At 44.8% G+C, this 23378-nt stretch overlaps 1 protein-coding gene and 2 long non-coding RNA genes across 3 annotated transcripts in view; 2 read left to right on the top strand and 1 right to left on the bottom strand.

Moving 5' to 3' along the window:
• LOC132536823 (uncharacterized) overlaps positions 1-23378 on the top strand; it is a 298410-nt gene that overhangs the window by 114989 nt on the left and 160043 nt on the right. The gene's annotated exons all lie outside the window — the stretch shown is intronic.
• Positions 1-23378, bottom strand: part of LOC132536820 (uncharacterized) — a 40052-nt gene that overhangs the window by 9738 nt on the left and 6936 nt on the right. The window lies entirely within an intron of this gene.
• On the top strand, positions 19646-20234 carry LOC103125869 (prothymosin alpha-like). Its single transcript, XM_007536703.3, has one exon. It carries the CDS (start codon positions 19661-19663, stop codon positions 19979-19981), a length of 321 nt encoding a protein of 106 aa, XP_007536765.2. The 5' UTR covers positions 19646-19660; the 3' UTR covers positions 19982-20234.

The raw sequence follows: 23378 nt of genomic DNA, 5'->3' as shown, positions 1-23378 counted from the left end.
GGGCACTGAACCTGGGACTTCAGAGCCTCAGGCAGGAGCGTGTCTTTGCATCACCATTTTGGTTTCTACCCTGCCCCCGTGTCTAGACTGGAAACCACTGGGTTGATTATTGAGGCTCTGGGCCAGCACTAGGAAGCCAGCACTTCTGGCATTGGCTTTCTCTACCGCCAGACCTTCCCGTTCCTTCTTTTCTTTGATTGGAAAATATGAGGAGGAGAAAGTGAGCGGGCAGGGTGAGCTAGACAGGTGGAGAGAGAAACCCGACCCCACCCCCACCCCGCAGACCTGCCTTACCTCTCTTCCCTCTGCAGGGGGGTTACAGGGCTCCAAGCCTGGTTCCTGTGCATGGCAGTCTGGGAACTCCAGCAGGTTCATCACCGCCCAGAAGCCCAGCACAGGTGCTCAGATCACTTATTTCCAGGAAAGAGTTTGGAACAGCGCAGGAAACCGAGAGGACTGGCCCATGGCACAGAGACAGGGGAAGCAAAGGCAGAGCTCCAGGACACTTCTGCCTCCATGAACGCGCCACAAGCCAGGGAAATTGGCTCCTCAGCCACGCGAGCTCGGTGCTCTGCCCCGTGAACCCTGCCTCTTGCTTCTCTCTAGATCCTGAGAAGGAAGCTTCCGAGAACAAACCCTGGGAGCAGACTGCAAACATCCTGCCGACAAGTAGTGCAGACCAAGGGGCGGTCCAGTCAGACGGGCAAGGTCCCCTCTGAGTAATGTCGCCGCCTTGTGGACACGGAGCAGAATGCACCCTTCAGGAGACTAGAGACAACCAAAGGGCTCCCGTATTTCTCCTAATATTCTCTTCATTTTGTCTTTTTGAAACAGACACAGTGAGAAAAGCACACAGAGAAACATCTAAACACTTTGCAGGTAAAGGATATGCCGGTCCTTGGATTGAAACTGGGTTTTGGAGACCACAGCTACAAAAGTCTTTGGCAGAACTTCTCGTATAGTTCCTCAGCCCAAGGTCTTATTTTAATTATTGGTATTTTATTGTATTATTATCTTAGGTATTTGTAGGGAAAAGACAGAGTGAGAGAGGGTTTGGCACTAGCTACTAAGCTGTCTGTCATCCCAGACTCCTTTTGAGTATATTTTCATTTTAATTTATTTTACAAATATTTTTAATAATGAGAGATAGGTTTAGAGAGAGAATGGTGATAACTACAGGGCAGTCACTTCTGTCCAAGCTGTCCTTTTTCACTTACTATGTTATCCTATTTTATCGTTATGTTTAGTGATGAGAGCTAGAGATATAGAAAGATACAGAGAGAAGCAGATGGGCAATGATAAATAGCATAATGCTGATGCACAGAGACGCTCCTACCTGAAGCTCTGAGGTTCCTGCAACACCATGACGCAGGGTGCAGCAAGGCTCTGATCAAATAAAAAAAAGTATATATATATATATATCTCGCAGAGTCAGAGGAGAGCCCTGATCAGCTCAGACTTATGCTGGAGAGCAGGGGACTGAATCAGAAACCTTGAACCCTCAGGCATGAAAGCTTTTTACAAAAACATTAAGCTAACTCCCCAGCACCAAGGTCTTCTTTCAACAGAAGCCCACAGATTGTAGCTTCAGGGCAACAATGGGGCCACCTACCAGATTCTTACACATGAGAGCCCAATTTGATCCCCTGCCCTCTCAAGGACTAACTGCCTTGACCCCCTCTCTTGACTTACTTGGCTAAATACACAACCTGCTTTCCCCCTGTAGAAAAGGGGGACTTCCTGTGCAGCATGGCACATGCAGTCTCTCCAGATCTCTGGCCACAGAGGAGAACTTATTTCAAGTCCCCTTGAACTGCACAAAACTTTCTCATGCTGTACAGATCTTTCTGTTTTCTTAGCACTGAGAATCCCTGAGCCAACGAGTTTTCCCGCCTTCCCCCAACCACCACTCTGATTTTCTGCAAAATGGTAGCACTTTAGGATGCAACATTTTCAGGACGTTCTTTATGGCCTATCACACACCAACAGTGAGAGAGAATGAGATAAAGAGAGATACAGAGCATTTCTTGCTGAATCAAATGTTAGAGGGACTCAGATATCACCATCCAAGGCTCTGTGCACAAACCCACCTGCTGGGACCCCAATTCCCTTTGTAAAATTGAGGTGGGGACAGCTCAGAGCCATCCTGGTTCAACAGCTGCAAGGGATTGGATCCCCTAGAAGATTCCTGCTGGGGTGACCTCACGCTAACCCCAGGCACCATGCACAGCTTTGAGGCTGTGATTCTGTTTCTGCTTGCTGGCCCAGTGATCAGCACCAACCAGCGTGGTCCTTCATTCTACCACTTCAATCCCCAGCACCACCTGCTAGGGTTCTTGCATATCTGATTTCCCTCCAGTGTCTACTTCTTTCTTTTTTTTTTTTTAACATTCTTCTAGTCTGTACTTTTTCAATTTGTAATTTTATTTTTTATTTTCACTAGCACACTGATCAGCTCTGGCTTATGGTGTTGTGGGGCACTGAACACGGGACTTCAGAGCCTCAGGCAGGAGAGTGTCTTTGCATCACCGTTTTGGTATCTACCCCTGCCCCCGTGTCCAGATTGGATATCACTGGGTTGATTGCTGAGGCTCTGTGCCAGCACTAGGGAGCCGGTGTGTCTGGCTGCTTTCTTTACCCACAGCCCCTCCTGTTTCTTCTTTTCTTTGATTGGAACATAGACTGAGAAATTGAAAGGGGAGGGTGAGCTAGACAGGTGGAGAGAATGATACCCCACCTCGAAGACCTGCCTTACCTCCCCTCCCTCGGCAGGGGGTTACAGGGCTCCATGCTTGTTCCCTGTGTATGGGAGTCTGGAAACACCAGCAGGTTCATCACGGCCCAGCAGCCCAGCACAGGTACTCAGATCACTTATTCCAGGAAAGGGGTTGGAGCAGTTCAGGAAACAGAAATAGACTGGCCCATGGCACAGAGACACTGGGTGCAAAGGCAGAGCTCCAAGACCATTCTGCCTCCGTGGACATCCCACTAGGCCAGGGAATCTGCTGCCTCAGCCACTTGAGCCCGGTGCTCTGCCCAGTGAGCCCTGTCTTCTGCCTGGGAATGATGCTTCCAAGAATAAATCCTGGGAGCAGACTGCAAACACCCTGCCCAAATGAACTAGTAGTGCAGACCAAGGGGCAGTCCAGTGGGAGCCAAGAGCCCTCCAGCAGGGGCCCCCCTCTGTGTAATGTCTCCACCTTGTGGACACAGAGAAGAATGCATCCTTCAGGAGACGAGACAACCAAAGGGCTCCCATATTTCTCTAAATATGCTCTTCATGTTGACACAGACCCTGTGAGCAGAGCACGCAGAGAAACACCAGAACATTACTCAGCTAAAGCAAATGGTGGTCTTGGGATTGAAAGCTGGTTCTTGAGAACAAGGCCCTAAAAATCTTTGACAGACCAAGGGGGCCATCCAGTAGAGGCCCCCGCTGAGTAATGTCGCCGCCTCGTGGACACGGAGCAGAATGCACCCTTCAGGAGACTAGAGACATCCAAAGGGCTCCAGTATTTCTCTGAATATTCTCTTCATTTTGTCTTCTTGAAACAGACCCAGTGAGAAAAGTACACAGACACCAGAACACTGCTCAGGTAATGCAAGCGGTGGTCCTGGGATTGAAACTGGGTTATGGAACCAAAACCATAAAAGTCATTGGCATTATTCCTCAGATAACTTCTTAGCCCAAGTTCTTATTTTAATTACTGGTATTTTATGGTATTATTATATTTAGCTATTTGGAGGGAGAGACAGAGAGAGAGAGAAAGAATGATGCTAGCTATTAAGCTGTCTCCCAGTGATACCCTCCTTTTGAAATTATTTTCATTTTAATTTATTTTACAAATATTTTCGTAATGAGAGTTAAGTTTAGAGAGAGAAAGATGATAACTACAGGGAAGTCTCTTCTGTTCAAGCTCTCCTGTTTTACTTACTAGTTTATAATTTATTATTAATCAATATATTAATTTTATAATTAATTTATTAATATATATTAATACATATTGCAGAGTGAGAGGAGAGCACTGCTCATCTCAGACTTAAGAGCTGTGGACTCAATCTGAAACCTTGAACCCTCAGGCATGAAAGATTTTACATAAACATTAAGCTATCTCCCCAGCCCCCAGGTCTTCTTTCAACAGGAGCCCACACATTGTAACTTTAAGGCAACAACGGGGCCACCTACCTGATTCTTAGACGTGAGAGCCCAATTTGATTTCTTGTGCTTCCCAGGACTAACTGCTGTCAGTCTCTTGACTTACTTGGCTAAATACACAACCTGTTTTCCCCCTGTAGAAAAGAGGGGCTTCCTGTGCAGCATGGCACATGCAGTCTCTCCATCTCTGGTCACAGAGGAGAACTTGATTCAAGTCCCCTTCTACTGCCCCAAACTTTGCTCCTGCTGTATGGATTTTCCATTTTACTAGCACAGAGCAATACTGAGACCACGAGTTTTCCCTCCTCACACTACCTTCAGTCTGATTTTCTGCAAAATGGTATCACTTTAGGATGCAACATTTCCAGGATGTTCTTATGGCCTATCACACAACAACCATGAGAGAGACTTAGGTAAAGAGAGATACAGAGCACTTCTTGCTGACACAAAGGTTAGAGGGACTCAGATATCACTAGCCAAGGCCCTGTGCACAGACCCATCTCCTGGGATCCCATTGTAAAGTTACAGTGGGGGACAGCTCAGAGCCTTCCTGATTCAGCAGCTGCAAGGGACTGGATCCCCTAGAAGATTCCTGCTGGGGTGACCTCACGCTAACCCCAGGCACAAGGCACAGCGTTGAGACTTTGATTCCATTACTGATTGCTAGCCCAGTGACAAGGACCAACCAGCCTGGTCCTTCATTCTACCACTTCAATCCCCAGCACCTCCTGCTAGGGTTCCTGCATATCTGTTTTCCCTACATTGTCCCATTCTCTTTCTTTCTTTCTTCCTTTCATTTGTCCTTTCTTGCACTTTTAAACATTTTCCCTGTCTGTACTTTATTTCTTAATCTATTTTTTATTCTCACCATAGCACTAGTCAGCTCTGGCTATGGTGTGTGGGGCCCAGAACCTGGGACTTCAGAGCCTCAAACAGGAGAGTGTCTTTGCATCACCATTCTGGTATCTACCCTTGCCCCCCGTGTCTAGATTGGATACCACTGGGTTGATTGCTGAAGCTCTGTGCCAGCACTAGGAAGACAGCACTTCTGGCGGTGGCTTTCTGTCCCCCCATCCCCTCCCATTTTTTCTTTTCTTTGATAGGAAAGTACACAGATAAAGTGAGAGGGCAGGGTGAGCTAGACAAGTGGAGAGAAAGAGAGACCCCCACCCCCACCCTGCAGACCTGCCTTACCTCTCCTCCCTCTGAAGGGGGGTTATAGCGCTCCATGCCCGCTCCCTATGCATGGAGTCCAGCAGCCCAGCACAAGTGCTCAGATCACTGATTTCCTGGAAGGGAGACGGAGCAGTACAGGAAACAGAAGGGGTGGGGGTGGTGGGGGGGTGAAGGCAGAGACAGGGGTGGGGGGTGGGGGGGTGAAGGCAGAGCTCCAGGACCCTTCTGCCACCATTGACACCCTGACAGACCTGGGTTCTGGTACCTCAGTCACGCAAGCCTGGTGCTCGGCCCAGTGAACCCTGCCACCTGCTTCTCCCTAGCTCCTGGGAAGGAAGCTTCCAAGAATAAACCCGGGGAGCAGACTGCAAACACCCTGCCCAAATCAACAAGTAGTGCAGACCAAGGGGTGGTCCAGTGGGAGCAAGAGTCCTCCAGCAGGGGCCCCTGCTCAGTAATGTCGCCACCTTGTGGACACAGAGTAGAATGCATCCTTCGGGAGACTAGAGACAACCATAGCGTTGGCAACGATCAAAGCACTCCCGTATTTCTCCTAATATTCTCTTCATTTTCTCTTCTTGACACAGGTCCAGTGAGAAAATCACACAGAGAAACACCAGAACACTGCTCAGCTAAAGCAAACAGTGGTCCTGGGATTGAAACCGGATTCTTGAGACCAAAGCCCTAAAAGTCTTTGGCGGATCTCCTCAGATAGCTTCTCAGCCCGAGGTCTTATTTTAATTACTGGTATTTTGTTGTACTATTACATTTAGCTATTTGGAGGGAGAGGCACTGAAAGAGACAGAGACGGAGTGATTGAGGCTAGCTACTAAGCTGTCTCCCAGCCCTGGACTCTTTTTGAATATATTTTCACTTTAATTGACTTTACGAATATTTTTAGTAACGAGAAACAGCTTTTGAGATAACTACAGGGCAGTCACTTCTGCCCACGAGCTCCTTTTTAAATTTTTTAATATTAATATTTATTTATTTATTCCCCTTTGCCCTTGTTTCTTATTTTTGTTATAGTTATTGTTATTGTTGTTATTGATATCATCATTGTTGGATAGGACAAATAGAAATGGAGAGAGGAGGGGAAGACAGAGAGGGGGAGAGAAATATAGACACCTGCAGATCTGCTTCACTGCTTGTGAAGCGACTCCTCTGAAGGTAGGGTGGTGGGGGCTCGAACCGGGATCCTTACACTGGTACTTGTGCTTTGTGCTATGTGCCCTTAACCCATTGTGCTACTGCCTGACTCCCCCAAGCTCTCCTTTTTTTACTTACTATTTTATCCTTTTTTATTTTATCATTATGTTTAGTAATTTGAGCTAGAGATACAGAAAGTTACACAGAGAGGGAGATGGCCAGGGGTAGATATCATAATGCTGATGTAAACATTTTCTCCTCCATGAAGCTCTGAGATTCTTGCAACAATGTGACACAGGGTGCAGCAAGGCACTGGTAAAATAAAAAAAATCAATTATTCAATAAATACATATATGTACAGTGAGAGGAGAGCACTGCTCAGCTCAGACTTATTCTGAATAGCGGGACCTGAATCAGAAACCTTAAACCCTAAGGCTTGAAAGCTTTTTACAGAAACATTAAGCTATCTCCCCAGCCCCCCAAATTTTCTTTTCAACATGAGCCCACAGATTGTAGCTTCAGGGCAAGAATGGGGCCACCTCACAGCTATATACAAATAATTTCAGGGAGGCGGGACGTAGCCGAACCCGACTGTGGCCGGAGACCTGGCGCTTCAGCTGGGAAAACGAGAACCTCACAGCCTGGCGGCGGAGTCAGCATCGCAAACCAGGGAAGGTGGGAACTGGAGGCTCAAAACTGGGTCCTTGTGCATTGTAACATACACTCAGCCAAGTGTGCCACCACCTGGCCCCCTATTATTTTTTTTCTTTACCAGAGCACTGTTCAGCTCTGGCTTATGGTAGTGCTGGGGATTGAACCTGGAACCTTGAAGCCTCACAAGTCACTGACATACCATAAGTATGTTTCTTAAAGTATTATTGGAATTCCTCTTTGTAAACAAACAGCTACAATGAACCCACAAGTAAGAAAGAAAATCTATTTGTTTGGAGATTCGACTTCCGGAGGCGAAGCTACGAGCAGCAGATCGCTTTCTCTCCTCTCCTCCCCTCTCCCGGATCAACTAGGAATACCAAAGGAGACCGCCCGGACTGAAACAAGACAGGACTAGAATGACCACAGAAACCCAGTAAATCACCCGTGAGTACAAACACGCGTGGCTGGTGACAGAGAGGAGAGAGGGGCCTAAGGAGAGATTAAGTGGCTGCTAACAGTTCAACAGTTTATCAGTGGAGACACCACCTCCAGTCGGCTCCACAACAAGGGGACAGCTGAAGGGAGGAAAGGACTCGCCAGAGACTCACTAAGTGCAACTCTGAGTCTCCATTGCTACTACCCTCAGAATCTGGAGCAGCGACAGGGAGGGACACCAGGGGACAGAGATCTAACCGGGAAACTCAGGAGAAGACCTATACCTCGGTGGCATAGCTGAGGGGCTGTGAAAGTCTCTTTGCATAACCACTAGATTATCTCTACCACACCCTGCTTTATCTCTTGGTCAGGAGTCAATGATTAAGGTAAGAAGCCTATTGATAGTTTAAAAGCCCTCAGGCTCCCATAGCCTACAGGGAAGAAAAAAAAAAGAGGCTTTTACACCACTGAGCTCCAACTCAGGGATTGAAAAAACTGTTAACATATATAAAATGGTTAAAACAACAAGAAAAAATATTGGAGACTCGAACCAGGACAAGAGTCCAGCTAAAAGTCCTCCAGAGGGCGAAGCACAAAACAACGAGTTCAACATCCAAACATTAGCTAAGGAAATAATAATAGGAGTGAATAAAGAATTGGAAAAAATTGTAATCAGAAATGCAGGAACAACAAATGAGAAAATGGAAGAAAATTCTAATTATCTCATGGTTATTAGAGAGCTGAAGGCTGAAATCGCTGAGCTAAGAAGGCAACTAGCTGAACAAGCTAAAACAGTATCAGAGCAGGGCAACAAAATAGATGAACTCCAGAAAGCAGTAGAGGGCAGAGAGAATAGAATCTATGAGGCTGAAAACAGAATTAGCAAGATTGAGGATGAATTAGAGACAACTAAAAAAGAAGTAAGAGATCTCAAAAAGAGATTAAGAGATGCTGAAAACAACAACAGAGTCCTATGGGATGACTTCAAAAGGAACAATATACGCATTATTGGCTTACCAGAGGAAGAAAGAGAAGGAGAGGAAGAAAGCATTCTCCAGGCCATAATAGCTGAAAATTTCTCTAGTCTAGACAACACCAAAGACATAAAGATTCAAGAAGCCCAGAGGGTCCCAAACAGAATTAACCCAGACCTAAAGACACCAAGACATGTCATACTTAGATTGGAAAGGAATAAGGATAAAGAAAGGATCCTCAAGGCTGCAAGAGAAAAACAGAGTCACCTACAAAGGAAAACCCATAAGATTAGCAGCAGACTTCTCCATACAAACACTACAGGCCAGAAGAGAATGGCAAGATATCTATCGAGTGCTCAATGAGAAAGGCTTTCAGCCAAGAATACTATATCCTGCTAGACTGTCATTCAGACTACATGGAGGCATCAAAACCTTCTCAGACAAGCAACAGTTGAAGGAAGCAACCATCACCAAGCCTGCCCTGAAAGAAGTTCTGAAAGGTCTCCTATAAACAACCAGACCACCACAAATAGGACATATATCAAAACACTCTAAAACTCTACAAGAATGGCATTAAAATATCTTCAATCTTTGATATCAATAAATGTCAATGGTCTGAATTCACCTATTAAAAGACACAGAGTAGGAAGATGGATCAGAAAACACAACCCAACAATATGTTGTCTACAGGAAACTCACCTAACTCAACTAGACAAACACAGACTTAAAGTGAAAGGATGGAAAATTATCATACAAGCCAATGGCCCACAAAAAAGGGCAGGAACAGCTATTCTCATATCTGACATGATAGACTTTAAAATAGATAAGATTAAAAAAGATAGGAATGGACACTACTTAATGCTCAGAGGATCAGTCAATCAAGAGGACTTAACAATTATTAATACCTATGCACCCAATGAGAAGCCATCTAAATACATCAAACTTCTACTGAAGGAGCTACAGCAATATATTAACAGTAACACAATCATAGTAGGGGACTTCAACACCCCACTATCTCAACTTGACAGATCATCCAGGAAGAAAATCAGTAAAGACATAAGGGAGCTAAATGAAGAGATAGATAAACTAGAACTATTGGACATTTTCAGAGTCATTCATCCCAAGAAACTGGAATACACATTTTACTCAAATCCACATGGATCATTCTCAAGGATAGACCATATGTTAGGCCACAAAGACAGCATCAGCCAATTCAAGAGCACTGAAATCATCCCAAGCATCTTCTCAGACCACAGTGGAATTAAACTAACACTTAACAATCAACAAAAGATTAGTAACAGTGCTAAAATGTGGAAAATCAACAGTACACTTCTTAACAACTTCTGGGTCAAAGAGGAAATCAAGGAAGAAATCAAAATGTTTCGAGAGTTCAATGAAAATGAAGACACAAGCTGTCAAAATATTTGGGACACAGCTAAAGCAGTCCTACGAGGGAAGTTCATAGCTATACAAGCACACATTAGGAAACAAGAAAAGGCACAAATAAACAGCCTGATTGCACATCTTAAAGACCTAGAAGAAGAACAACAAAGGAATCCTAAAGCAACCAGAAGGACAGAAATCACTAAAGTTAGGGCAGAAATAAATAACATTGAGAATAGGAAAACCATACAAAAGATCAATGAAAGTAAATGTTGGTTCTTCAAAAGAGTAAACAAAATCGACAAGCCTTTAGCCAGACTCACAAAACAAAAAAGGGAGACGACCCAAATAAATCAGATAGTAAATGAAAGAGGAGATATCACAACAGACACTGCAGAAATTCAACATATCATGCAAGGCTTCAATGAACAACTGTATACCACCAAGCTAGAGAACCTGGAAGAAACGAATGATTTCCTAGATACCTACCAACTTCCAAAACTAAGTAAAGAGGAAGTGGATAACATGAACAGACCCATCACAGCTAATGAAATTGAAACAGTTATCAAAAATCTTCCCAAAAATAAAAGTCCTGGACCAGATGGTTTTACAAATGAATTCTACAAAACTTTCAAAGAAGAACTAATACCTCTACTTTTAAAAGTCTTCCAGAAGATTGAAGACACTGGAATACTCCCTGGCAGCTTCTATGAAGCCAACATCACCCTGATACCAAAAGCAGACAGGGACACAACCAAAAAAGAAAACTACAGACCAATATCTCTGATGAACATAGATGCGAAAATATTGAACAAAATTCTAGCCAACCGGATACAACAGTATATCAAAAAGACTGTTCATCATGACCACGTAGGGTTTATGCCAGGCATGCAAGGTTGCTTTAATATACGTAAATCAATCAATGTGATCCACCACATCAACAAAAGCAAGACCAAAAACCACAAGGTCATATCAATAGATGCAGAAAAAGCCTTTGACAAAATACAACATCCTTTATGATCAAAACACTACAAAAAATGGGAATAGATGGAAAATTCCTGAAGATAGTGGAGTCTATATATAGCAAACCTACAGCCAACATCATACTCAATGGTGAAAAACTGGAAGAATTTCCCCTCATATAAGGTACTAGACAGGGCTGCCACTATCACCATTACTATTCAACATAGTGTTGGAAGTTCTTGCCATAGCAATCAGGCAGGAGCAAGGAATTAAAGGCATACAGATTGGAAGAGAAGAAGTCAAACTCTCCTTATTTGCAGATGACATGATAGTATATATGGAAAAACCTAAGGAATCCAGCAAGAAGCTTTTGGAAATCATCAGGCAATACAGTAATGTGTCAGGCTATAAAATTAACATTCAAAAGTCAGTGGCATTCCTCTATGCAAACACTAAGTTAGAAGAAATTGAAATCCAGAAATCAGTTCCTTTTTCTATAGCAACAAAAACAATAAAATATCTAGGAGTAAATCTAACCAAGGAAGTGAAAGACTTGTATACTGAAAATTATGAGTCACTACTCAAAGAAATTGAAAAAGACACAAAGAAGTGGAAAGATATTCTATGTTCATGGGTTGGAAGAATTAACATCATTGAAATGAATATATTACCCAGAGCCATCTACAAATTTAATGCTATCCCCATCAAGATCCCAAGCACATTTTTTAGGAGAATAGAAAAAATGCTACAAATGTTTATCTGGAACCAGAAAAGACCTAGAATTGCAAAAACAATCTTGAGAAAAAAGAACAGAACCGGAGGCATCACACTGCCAGATCTCAAACTATATTATAGGGCCATTGTCATCAAAACTGCTTGGTACTGGAACATGAACAGACACACTGACCAGTGGAATAGAATTGAGAGCCCAGAAATGAGGCCCCACACCTATGGACATCTAATCTTTGACAAAGGGGCCCAGACTATTACATGGGGAAAGCAGAGTCTCTTCAACAAATGGTGTTGGAAACAATGGGTTGAAACATGCAGAAGAATGAAACTGAATCACTGTATTTCACCAAATACAAAAGTAAATTCCAAGTGGATCAAGGACTTGGATGTTAGACCACAAACTATCAACTACTTAGAGGAAAATATTGGCAGAACTTTTTTCCCCATAAATTTTAAAGACATTTTCAATGAAACGAATCCAATTACAAGGAAGACTAAGGCAAGTATAAACCTATGGGACTACATCAAATTAAAAAGCTTCTTCACAGCAAAAGAAACCACTACCCAAACCAAGAGACCCCTCACAGAATGGGAGAAGATCTTTACATGCCATACATCAGATAAGAGTTTAATAACCAATATATATAAAGAGCTTGCCAGACTCAACAACAAGACAACAAATAACCCCATCCAAAAATGGGGGGAGGACTTGGGCAGAATATTCACCACAGAAGAGATCCAAAAGGCCGAGAAACACATGAAAAAATGCTCCAAGTCTCTGATTGTCAGAGAAATGCAAATAAAGACAACAATGAGATATCACTTCACTCCTGTGAGAATGTCATACATCAGAAAAGGTAACAGCAGCAAATGCTGGAGAGGGTGTGGGGTCAAAGGAACCCTCCTGCACTGCTGGTGGGAATGTCAATTGGTCCAACCTCTGTGGAGAACAGTCTGGAGAACTCTCAGAAGGCTAGAAATGGACCTACCCTATGACCCTGCAATTCCCCTCCTGGGGATATATCCTAAGGAACCCAACACATCCATCCAAACAGATCTGTGTACACAAATAATTTCAAAGGACATAAATTATGGTGATGTTGGGTATTATACAGCAAATCCTATCAAAGGGATTTTTCACAGTTACCCCAATTACCAAACATTGTGACTATAACAATAACTACATACTGTCTTCTTGAACCCTAAGACAGTAGGAACCTCACATTTCCACTATAGAGCCTATATTTCCCCCATTCCTGGAACCTTAGAGTGGGGCGCACTTTCCTGCATGCTTCTCTCAGTTCATACCAAATAATATTGCATCCACCAATCCCAACCTAATCAACGCAATGAGTACCATCCCAGCATGCTTCACTTCAGACTGTGTCCAGAGACTTCAGGTGTGGAATGACAACCCTTCAGCTTCATTACTTGGGTGAGACCTTTCCTTTCATAGTATTCTCTAATCCCATTCCAGGCGGTTCACTTCCTAACAAAGTTCCAAAACCTATCTCTAGTCCCCTGAGATAGAGCATATGTTCACACATATCCATAAACTAGGGCAAAATATATACCTGAAAGCAGAAGTACACAATAGTCTGCAGTGAGTACCCCCAACACCTCATCTCCACTATTCCAGCCTTTAGGTCCATGATGGTTCAACAGTTTGCTTGGCTTTGTATGTTAACTCTCTTTTTCATTCACCAGGTTCCAGATGCCAGTATGGTGCTGACCAGACTTCTCTGGACTGATGACCTCACCAATCTGTCCTGGAGCTCTGTTTCCCCTGAGACCCATCCTACTAGGGAAAGATAGACAGGCTGGGAGTATGGATCGACCAGTCAATGCCCATGTTCAGCGGGGAAGCAATTACAGAAGCCAGACCTTCCACCTTCTGCATCCCACAATGACCTTGGGTCCATACTCCCAGAGAGATAGAGAATGAGAAAGCTATCAGGGGAGGGGATGGGATGCGGAGATCTGGTGGTGGGAATTGTGTGGAGTTGTACCCCTCTTGTCCTATGGTTCTGTTAATGTCTCCTTTAAAAAAAAAAAAAAGAATGAGGCCACCTACCAGATTCTTACAAGTGAGAGCCCAATTTGATCTCCTGCCCTTCCCAGGACTAACTGCTATGAATCCCTCTCTTGACTCAGGTAAATACACAACCAATTTTCCCTCTGTAGTAAAGGGGGACTTCCTGTGCAGCACGGCAAATACAGTCTCCACAGATCGCTATCAAAGAGGAGAACTTGATTCAAGTCCCCTTGTACTCTGCTAAACTTCCTTCCTGCTGTATGGATTTTTCATTTTACTAGCACTGAGCAGTCCCAGAGCCAACGAGTTCACCCTCCTCCTCTGAACCCAACTCTGGTTTTCTGCAAAGTGGTATCACTTTAGGATGCAACATTCTCAGGACATTCTTTATGGCCTATCACACATGAACAGTGAGAGAGACCGAGATAAAGAGAGATACAGAGCACTTCTTACTGAGACAAAGTGTAGAGGGATGCAGACATCACCATTCAAGGCCCTGTGCACAGACCCACCTGCTGGGACCCCAATTCCCTTTGTAAAACTGAGGTGGGGGACAGGAGCTCAGAGTCTTTATGGTTCAACAGCTGCAAGGGACTGGATCCCCTTGAAGATCCTGCTGGGCTGACCTCACGCTAACCCCAGGCACCATGCACAGCCTTGAGACTTTGATTCTGTTTCTGATTGATGGCCCAATGACAAGCACCAACCAGCCTGGTCCTTCTTCCTACCACTTCAATCCCCAGCACCTCCTGCTAGGGTTCCTGCATAGCTGCTTTCCCTCCATCATCTATTTCTTTCTTTCTTTCTTTCTGTCTTTCTTTCTTTCTTTCTTTCTTTTTTTTAACATTCTTCTTGTCTGTACTTTTTTCCATTTGTAATTCTATTTTTTATTTTCACTAGAGCACTGATCAGCTCTGGCTTATAGTGTAGTGGGGCAGTGAATATGGGACTTCAGAGCCTCAGGCAGGAGAGTGTCTTTGCATCACCATTTTGGTGTCTACCCTGCCCCAGATACCACTGGGTTGATCGCTGAGGCTCTGTGCCAGCAGTAGGGAGCCAGCACATCTGGATGCCTTCTCTACCCACAGCCCCTCCCATTTCTTCTTTTCTTTGATTGGAAAGTAGACTGAGAAATTGAGAAGGCAGGGTGAGCTAGACGGGTGGAGAGAAAGAGACCCCACTTCGCAGACCTGCCTTACCTCTCCTCCCTCTGCAGGGGGGGTTACAGGGCTCCATGCCTGGTCCCTGTGCATGAAAATCTGGAACTCCAGACGGTTCATCACCGCCCAGCAGATCAGCACAGGTGCTCAGATCACTTATTTCCAGGAAGGGGTTGGAGCAGTGAAGGAAACCTAAAGGCACTGGCCCATGACACAGAGACAGTGGGAGTAAAGGAGAGCTACAGGACCCTTCTGCCTCCATGGACAACCCACCAGGTCGGAGAATCTGATGCCTCAGTCATGCAAGCCCAGTGCTCTGACCAGTGAACCCTGCATCCTGCTACTCTCTAGTTCCTGGGAAGGAAGCTTCCAAGAATAAACCCGGGGAGCAGACTGCAAACACCCTGCCCAAATGAACAAGTAGTGCAGACCAAGGGGTGGTCCTGTGGGAGCAAGTGTCCTCCAGTAGGGGACCCCGCTGAGTAATGTCGCCGCCTTGTGGACATGGAGTAGAATGCACCCTTCGGCTGACTAGAGACAACCAAAGGGCTCCCGTATTTCTCCTAATATTCTCTTCATTTTCTCTTCTTGACACAGACCCAGTGAGAAAAGCACACAGAGAAACACCAGAACACTGCTCAGCTAAAGCAAATGGTGGTCCTGGGATTGAAACTGGATTCTTGAGACCAAAGCCCTAAAAGTCTTTGTTGGAACTCCTCAGATAGCTTCTCAGCCCAAGGTCTTATTTTAATTATTGGTATTTTATTGTATCATTATATTTATCTATTTAAAGGAAGACACACACAGAAAGAGACACAGAGAGACATAGAGAGAGAGAATATGGTGCTAACTACTAAGGTGTCTTCCAGGCTTGGACTCCTTATGAAATTATTTTCAATTTAATTTATTTTATGAGTATTTATAGTAATGAGAACTAGGTTTAGAGAGAGAGAGATGATAACTCCAGGGCAGTCACTTCTGCCCAATCTCCCCCTTTTTTACTTACTATGTTATCCTATTTTATTTTGTAAATTATGTTTAGTAATGAGAGCTAGAGATACAGAAAGATACAGAGAGAGGGAGACCATCAAGGGTAGATATCATAATGCTGATGGAAAGAGACTCTCCTACCTGAAGCTCTGAGGTTCCTTCAACACCATGATGCAGAGTGCAGGAAGGCTATGGTGAAAAAAAATACACACACACACACACACACACACACACACACACACACACAGCAGAACACTGATCTGCTCAGACTTATGTTGAAGAGCTGGGACTGAATCAGAAACCTTGAACCCTCAGGCATGAAAGATTTTACAGAAACATTAAGCTATCTCCCCAGCTCCCAGGTCTTCTTTCAACCGGAGCCCACAGAATGTAGCTTCAGGGCAAGAATGGGGCCACCTACCAGATTCTTAAAGGTAAAAGCCCAGTTTAAACTCCTGCCCTCTCCAGGACTAACTGCTGTGACCCCCTTTCTTGACTTACTTGGCTAAATACACAACCAGTTTTCCCCCTGTAGAAAAGAGGGGCTTCCTGTGCAGCATGGCACATGCAGTCTCTCCAGATCTCTGGCCACAGAGGAAAACTTGATTCAAGTCCCCTTCTACCGCCCAAAACTTTGCTCGTGGTGTATACGGATTTTCCATTTTACTAGCACTGAGCAATCCCCAAGCCAACGAGTTTTCCCTCCTCCCCCCACCCCACTTTGATTTTCTGCAACATTGTATCACTTTATGTTGCAACACTTTTAGGAGCTTCTTTATGACCTATCAAACTCCAACAGCAAGAAAGACCGAGATAAAGAGATACAGAGCACTTCTTGCTGAGACAAAGGTTAGAGGAACTCAGACATCACTGTCCAAGGGTTTGTGCACAGAACCACCTCCTGGGACCCCAATTCCCTTTGTAACATTGAGGTGCGGGGAGCTCCGGGCCTTCCTGGTTCAACCGCTGCAGGAGATTGGACCCTCTAGATGATTCCTACTGGGGTGACCTCACGCTAACCTCAGGTACCATGCACAGCTTTGAGACTTTGATTCCTTTTCTGATTGGTGGCCCAGTTACAAGCATCAACCAGCCTCGTCCTTCACTCTACCACTTCAATCCCCAGTATCACCTGAGAGGGTTCCAGCATCTGTTTTCCCTCCGGTGTGTATTTAATTCTTTTTTCTTTCTTCTTTTATTTATTTATTTTTTTAACACTCTTCTTGTCTGAACTTTACTACATTTGTGATTCTATGTTTTATTTTCACTAGAGTACTGATCAGCTCTGGCTTATGGTATTGTGGGGCATTGAACATGGGACTTTAGAGCCTCAAACAGGAGAGTGTCTTTGCATCACTATTTTAGTATCTACCCCTGCCCCCATGTCTGGATTGGATACCACTGGGTTGACTAGCACTGCCAGCAACTTTCGCTACCCCCAGCCCCTCCTGTTTCTTCTTTTCTTTGGAAAGTAGACAGAGAAATTGAGAGGGCAGGGTGAGCTAGACAGGTGGAGAGAAAGACAGACCCCATCCACCCCCACCATGCAGACCTGTTTTTACCTCTCCTTCCTCTGCAGGGGTGTTACAGGGATCCATGCCTGGTCCCAGTACCAGGGGCCCAGCAGCAGAGCACAAGTGCTCAGATCACTTATTTCCAGGAAAGGTGTTCGTGCATTGCATGAAACAGAAAGGGACTGGATCATGGCAAAGAGACAGAGGGAGAGAAGACAGAGCTCCAGGACCCTTATGCCTCCATTGACACACCACAAGACAGGGATTCTGGCGCCTCAGCCATGGGAGCCTGTGCTCTGCCCAGTGAACCCTGTCTCCTGCCTCTCTCTAGCTCCTGGGAAGGAAGCTTCCAAGAACAAACCCTGGGAGCAGACTGCAAACACCCTGCCCAAATGAACAAGTAGTGCAGACCAAGGGGCAGTCCAGTGGGAGCAAGTGTCCTCCAGCAGGGGCCCCGCTGAGTAATGTCGCCGCCTTGTGGACAGGGAGCAGAATGCACCCTTCAGGAGACTAGAGGCAACCAAAGTGCTCCCGTATTTCTCCTAATATTCACTTCATTTTCTCTTCGTGACACAAACCCAGTGAGAAAAGCACATAGAGAAACACCAGAACACTGCTCAGCTAAAGCAAACGGTGGTCTTGGGATTGAAACCTGGTTCTTGTGACCAAAGCCCTAAAAGTCTTTGGCAGAATTTCTCAGATAGCTTCTCAGCCCAATGTCTTATTTTAATTATTGGTATTTTATTGTCTTATTATATTTAGCTATTTGTAGGGAGAGACAGAGAGAAGGAGAAGGAGAGAGAAAGAGGGAGAAAGAAAGAGAGAGGGAGAGAGAGAAAATGATGCTAGCTATTAAGCTGTCTCCCAGCACTAGAATCATTTTGAAATTATTGTCATTTTAATTTATTTTACTAATATTTTAATAAAGAGAGATAGGTTTAGAGAGAGAAAGATGATAACTACAGGACAGTCACTTCTCCTCAAGATCTCCTTTTTTACTTACTATTTTATCCTATTTCATTTTATGATTATGTTTAGTAAAGAGAGCTCAAGTTACAGAAAGATACAGAGAGAGGGAGATGGGCAGGGGAAGATAGCATAATGCTGATGTAAAGAGACTCTCCTACCTGAAGCTCTGAGGTTCCTGCAACACCATGACGCAGGGCACAGGAAGGCTCTGGTAAAATTAAAAATATATATATATATATATATATCGCAGAGTGAGAGGAGAGCACTGCTCAGCTCAGACTTATGCTGGAGAGCTGTGGACTGAATCAAAACCTTGAACCTCAGGCATGAAAGCTTTTTACAGAAACTTTAAGCTATCTTCCCAGCCCCCAAAGTCTTCTTTCAACATGAGCCCACAGACTGTAGCTTCAGGGCAAGAATGGGGCCACCTACCTACCAGATACTCAACTGTGTGAGACCATTTTGATCCCCTGCCCTCTCCAAGACTAACTGCTGTGACCCCTTTCTGATGTTCTTGGCTAAATACACAAACCTGTATTCCCCCTGTAGAAAAGAAGAACTTCCTGTACAGCATGGTAAATGATATCCTGCCAAAGAGGAGAACTTTTCAAGTCTTCTTGTACTGCCCAAAACTTTGCTCCTGCTGTATGTATTTTCCATTTTACTAGCACTGAGCAACCCCCGAGCCAAGAGTTTGTCCTCCTCCCCACTCTGATTTTCTGCAAAATGCTATCACTTTAGATTGCAACATTTCCAGGATGTTCTTGAGTCCAAGATAAAGAGAGATACAGAGCACTTCTTGCTGAGACAAAGGTTAGAGGAACTCAGACATCACTGTCCATGGCCCTGTGCACAGACCCACATCCTGGGACCCCAGATCCCTTTTTAAAATTGAGTTGTGGACAGCACAGAGGTTCCTGGTTCAACCACTGCAAGGGACTGGATACCCTAGAAGATTCCTGCAGGGGTGACCTTACGCTAACCCCAGGCACCACGGAGAGCTTTGAGACTTTGTTTCCGTTTCTCATTTCTGGCCCAATGACAAGAACCAACCAGTTTGGTGCTTCATTCTAACACTGCAATCCCCAGCACCACCTGTGAGGGTTCCTGCATATCTGCTTTCTCTCCATTGTCTATTTCTTTCCTTCTTACTGTCCTTCTTTCTTTATTCCTTTCATTCACTCTATCTTGCTTTTTAAAAACATTATTCCTGACTGGCTGCTCGGAAAAGCCATCTTTGCATTTTTCCCGGGTTCTGCTCTCGGCTCACCGCCGCAGACTCGGGCAGCTCCTCACCTCAGGCCCCCCCTCCCAGCAATGCTCGCTTTCTCTCTTGCATCCGCTGCTTCGGATCATCGGCGTGCCCCACCATGTCAGACACGGCTGTGGACACCAGGTCTGAGATCGCCACCAAGGACTTGAAGGAGAAGGAAGTGGTGGAGGAGGCAGAGAATGGGAGAGACGCCCCCGCCAACGGCAACGAGAATGGGGAGCAGGAGGTCGACAACGAGGTAGACGAAGAAGAGGAAGAGGGCGGGGAGGAAGAGGAGGAGGAGGAGGAAGGCGATGGTGAGGAAGAGGACGGGGATGAGGACAAGGAGGCCGAGGCCGCCACGATCAAGCGGGCAGCTGAAGACGATGAGGATGACGACGTGGACGCCAAGAAGCAGAAGACCGAGGAGGATGACTAGACAGCAAGACAGGCAAAGGCAGAGTTACAGAAAAGGCCGCCGTGACCTATTCACCCTCCACTTCCCGTCTCAGAATCTAACGTGGTCACCTTCGAGTAGAGCGCCGGCCGCCCCCTGGGCAGTGCCACCGCGCCCGCCACCACCCCACCAAAACCACAATGAGAATTTGCAAACAGCGGAGGAAAAAAAAAAAAAGCAAACCAAAACTCCCGAGGCCCTGCTTTCTTTCTTAAAAGTACTTTAAAAAGGAAAATTTGTTTGTATTTTTTATTTACATTTTATATTTTTGTACATATTGTTCGGGGTCAGCCGTTTTCCATGATCTCTGGTGACCAGACCAGCCTTGGAGCATTCTGTCCTGCTTCTGACTTTACTTGTGGTGTGACCATGTTCATTATAATCTTAAAGGAGAAAAAAAAAACTTGTAAAAAAAAGCAAAAACAACAAAAAACACAATCTTATTCCGAGCATTCCAGTAACTTTTTTTGTGTATGTACTTAGCTGTACTATAAGTAGTTGGTTTGTACGAGATGGTTAAAAAGGCCAAAGATAAAAGGTTTCTTTTTTTTTTTTGTCTATGAAGTTGCTGTTAATTTTTTTTGGCCTGTTTGATGTATGTGTGAAAACATGTTGTCCACAATAAACAGGAATTTTATTTTGCTGAGTTGTTCTAAAAAAAAAAAACATTATTCCTGTCTTTATTACATTTCTTAATCTATTTTTTATTTTCACTAGAGCACTGGTCAGCTATGCCTATGGTGATGTGGGGCACTGAACATGGGACTTCAGAGCATCAAACAGTAGAGTGTCTTTGCATCACCATTTTGGTATCTACCCCTGGCCCCGTGTCTGGATTGGATACCACTGGGTTGATTGCTGAGACTCTGTGCCAGCACAGGAAGCCAGCACTTCTGGTGGAGGCTTTCTGTACCCCCATCCCCTCCCATTTCTCCTTTATGAGGAGAAAGTGAGAGGACAAGGTGAGCTAGACAGGTGGAGAGTAAGAAAGACACCAACCCACCCCCACCCCGCAGACCTTCCTTACCTCTCCTCCCTCTGCAGGGTGGTTACAGGGCTCCATGCCTGTTCTCTGTGCAAGGCAGTCTGGGAACTCCAGTGGGTTCATTACCGCCCAGCAGCCCAGCACAAGTGCTCAGATCACTTATTTCCAGGAAGGGGGTTGGAGCAGTACGGGAAACATAAAGTGACTGGCCCATGGCACAGAGACAGGGAGAGAAAAGGCAGAGCTCCAGGACACTTCTTCCTCCGTGAACACACCACTGGGCCAGGGAATCTGGTGCCTCAGCCACGTGAGCGCGGTGCTCGGCTCAGTGAACCCTGCTTCCTGCCTCTCTCAAGCTTCTGGGAAGGAAGCTTCCAAGAACAAATCCTGGAAGCAGACTGCAAACACCCTGCCCAAATGAACAATTAGTGCAGACCAAGGGGCAGTCCAGTGGGATCAAGGGCCAAACAGCAGGGGGCCCCCGCTGAGTAATGTCGCCGCCTTGTGGACACAGAGCAGAATGCACCCTTCAGGAGACTAGAGACAACCAAAGGGCTAGAGACCACCAAAGTGCTCCCGTATTTCTCCTAATATTCTCTTCATTTTCTCTTCATGACACAGACCCAGTGAAAAAAGCATACAGGGAAACACCAGAAAACTGCTCAGCTAAAGCAAAAGGTGTTCCTGCGATTGAAACTGTGTTCTTGAGACCAAAGCCCTAAAAGTCTTTGGCAGAACTCCTAATATAGCTTCTCAGACAAAGGTCTTATTTTAATTATTGGTATTTTATTGTATTATTATATTTAGCTATTTGGATGGAGAGACAGACAGAGAGAGAGAGAGAGAGAGAGAGAGAGAATGGTGCTAGCTACTAAGCTGTCTCCCAGTCCCGGACTTCTTTTGAATATATTTTCATTTCAATTAATTTTATGAATATTTTTAGTAATGAGAGAAAGATGATAACTACAAGGCGGTCATTTCTACCCAAGATGTCCTTTCTTAATTAGTATATTATCCTATTTTATTTTATGGTTATGTTTAGTAGTGAGAGCTTGAGATACAGAAAGATACAGAGAGAGGGAGATGGCCAGAGGTAGATATCATAATGCTGATGCAAAGAGAGTCTCCTACCTGAACTCTAAGGTTCCCGCAACACCATAATGCAGGGTGCACAAGGGTCTGATAAAATCACACACACACACACACACACACACACACACACACATATATCACCGAGTGAGAGGAGAGCACTGCTCAGTTCAGACTTATGCTGGACAGCTGTAGACTGAATGGGAAATCTTGAACCGTAGGGCATGAAAGCTTTTTACAGAAACAGTAAGATATCTCCCAACCCCCCAAGATCTTCTTTCAACATGAACCCACAGACTGTAGCTTCAGGGCAGAATGGGGCCACCTACCAGATTCTAACACTGGAGAGCCCAATTTGATCCCCTGCCCTCTCCAGGACTAACTGCTGTGATCCCCTCTCTTGACTTACTTGGCTAAATACACAAACCTGTTTTCCCCCTGTAGAAAAGAAGGACTTCCTGTGCAGCATGGCACATGCAGTCTCTCCAGATCTCTGGCCACAGAGGAGAACTTGATTCAAGTCCCCTTGTACAGCACAAATTTTTCTCATGCTGTATAGAATTTCTGTTTTCCTAGCACTGAGAATCCCCGAGCCAAAGAGTTTTCCCTCGTCCTCCAACCCCCACTCTGATTTTCTGAAAATGGTAGCACTTTAGGATGCAACATTTTCAGGACATTCTTTATGGCCTATCACACACCAATAGTTTGAGGAACCGAGATGAAGAGAGATACAGAGCATTTCTTGCTGAGGCAAAGGTTAGAGGGGCTCAGACATCATCATCCAAGGCCCTGTACACACACCCACACCCTGGTACCTCAGATCCTTTTGTAAAATTGAGCTGGGGCACAGCTCAGAGCCTTCCTGATTCAGCAGCTGCAACAGACTGGATCCCCTAGATTACTGTGGGGTGACTCACTCTAACCACAGGCACCATGCACAGCTTTGAAACTTTGATTCCATTTCTGCCTGCTGGCCCAGTGACAAGCACCAACCAGCCTGGTCTTCATTCTACCACTTCAATCCCCAGCACCACCTGCGAGGATTCCTGCATATCTGTTATCCCTCCATTGTCTATTTCTTTCTTTCTGTCTTTCTTTCTTTCAACATTTTTCTTGTCTTTACTTTTTTCAATTTGTAATTCTATTTTTTAGTTTCACTAGAGCTAGTGAACTCTAGTTAAGGAAATAATCACAGGAGTGAGTAAAGAATTTGCAAGAATTGTCATTAAAAATGCAGAAGCAACAAGTGAGACTGGGAGAAAACACTAGTTATCTCAAGGTTATTAGAGAGCTAAAATAGCTGAG

Source organism: Erinaceus europaeus, chromosome 2 (assembly GCF_950295315.1).
Source record: "Erinaceus europaeus chromosome 2, mEriEur2.1, whole genome shotgun sequence".
In the NCBI taxonomy this organism is placed as follows: domain Eukaryota; kingdom Metazoa; phylum Chordata; class Mammalia; order Eulipotyphla; family Erinaceidae; genus Erinaceus; species Erinaceus europaeus.
The sequence above is the reverse complement of the archived record's forward strand: the minus strand, read 5'-3'. Positions and strand labels throughout refer to the sequence as shown.

Coding starts and splice junctions, on each gene's coding strand:
- LOC103125869 (XM_007536703.3), top strand. CDS start 19,661: ATGTCAGACACGGCTGTGGACACCAGGTCTGAGATCGCCACCAAGGAC.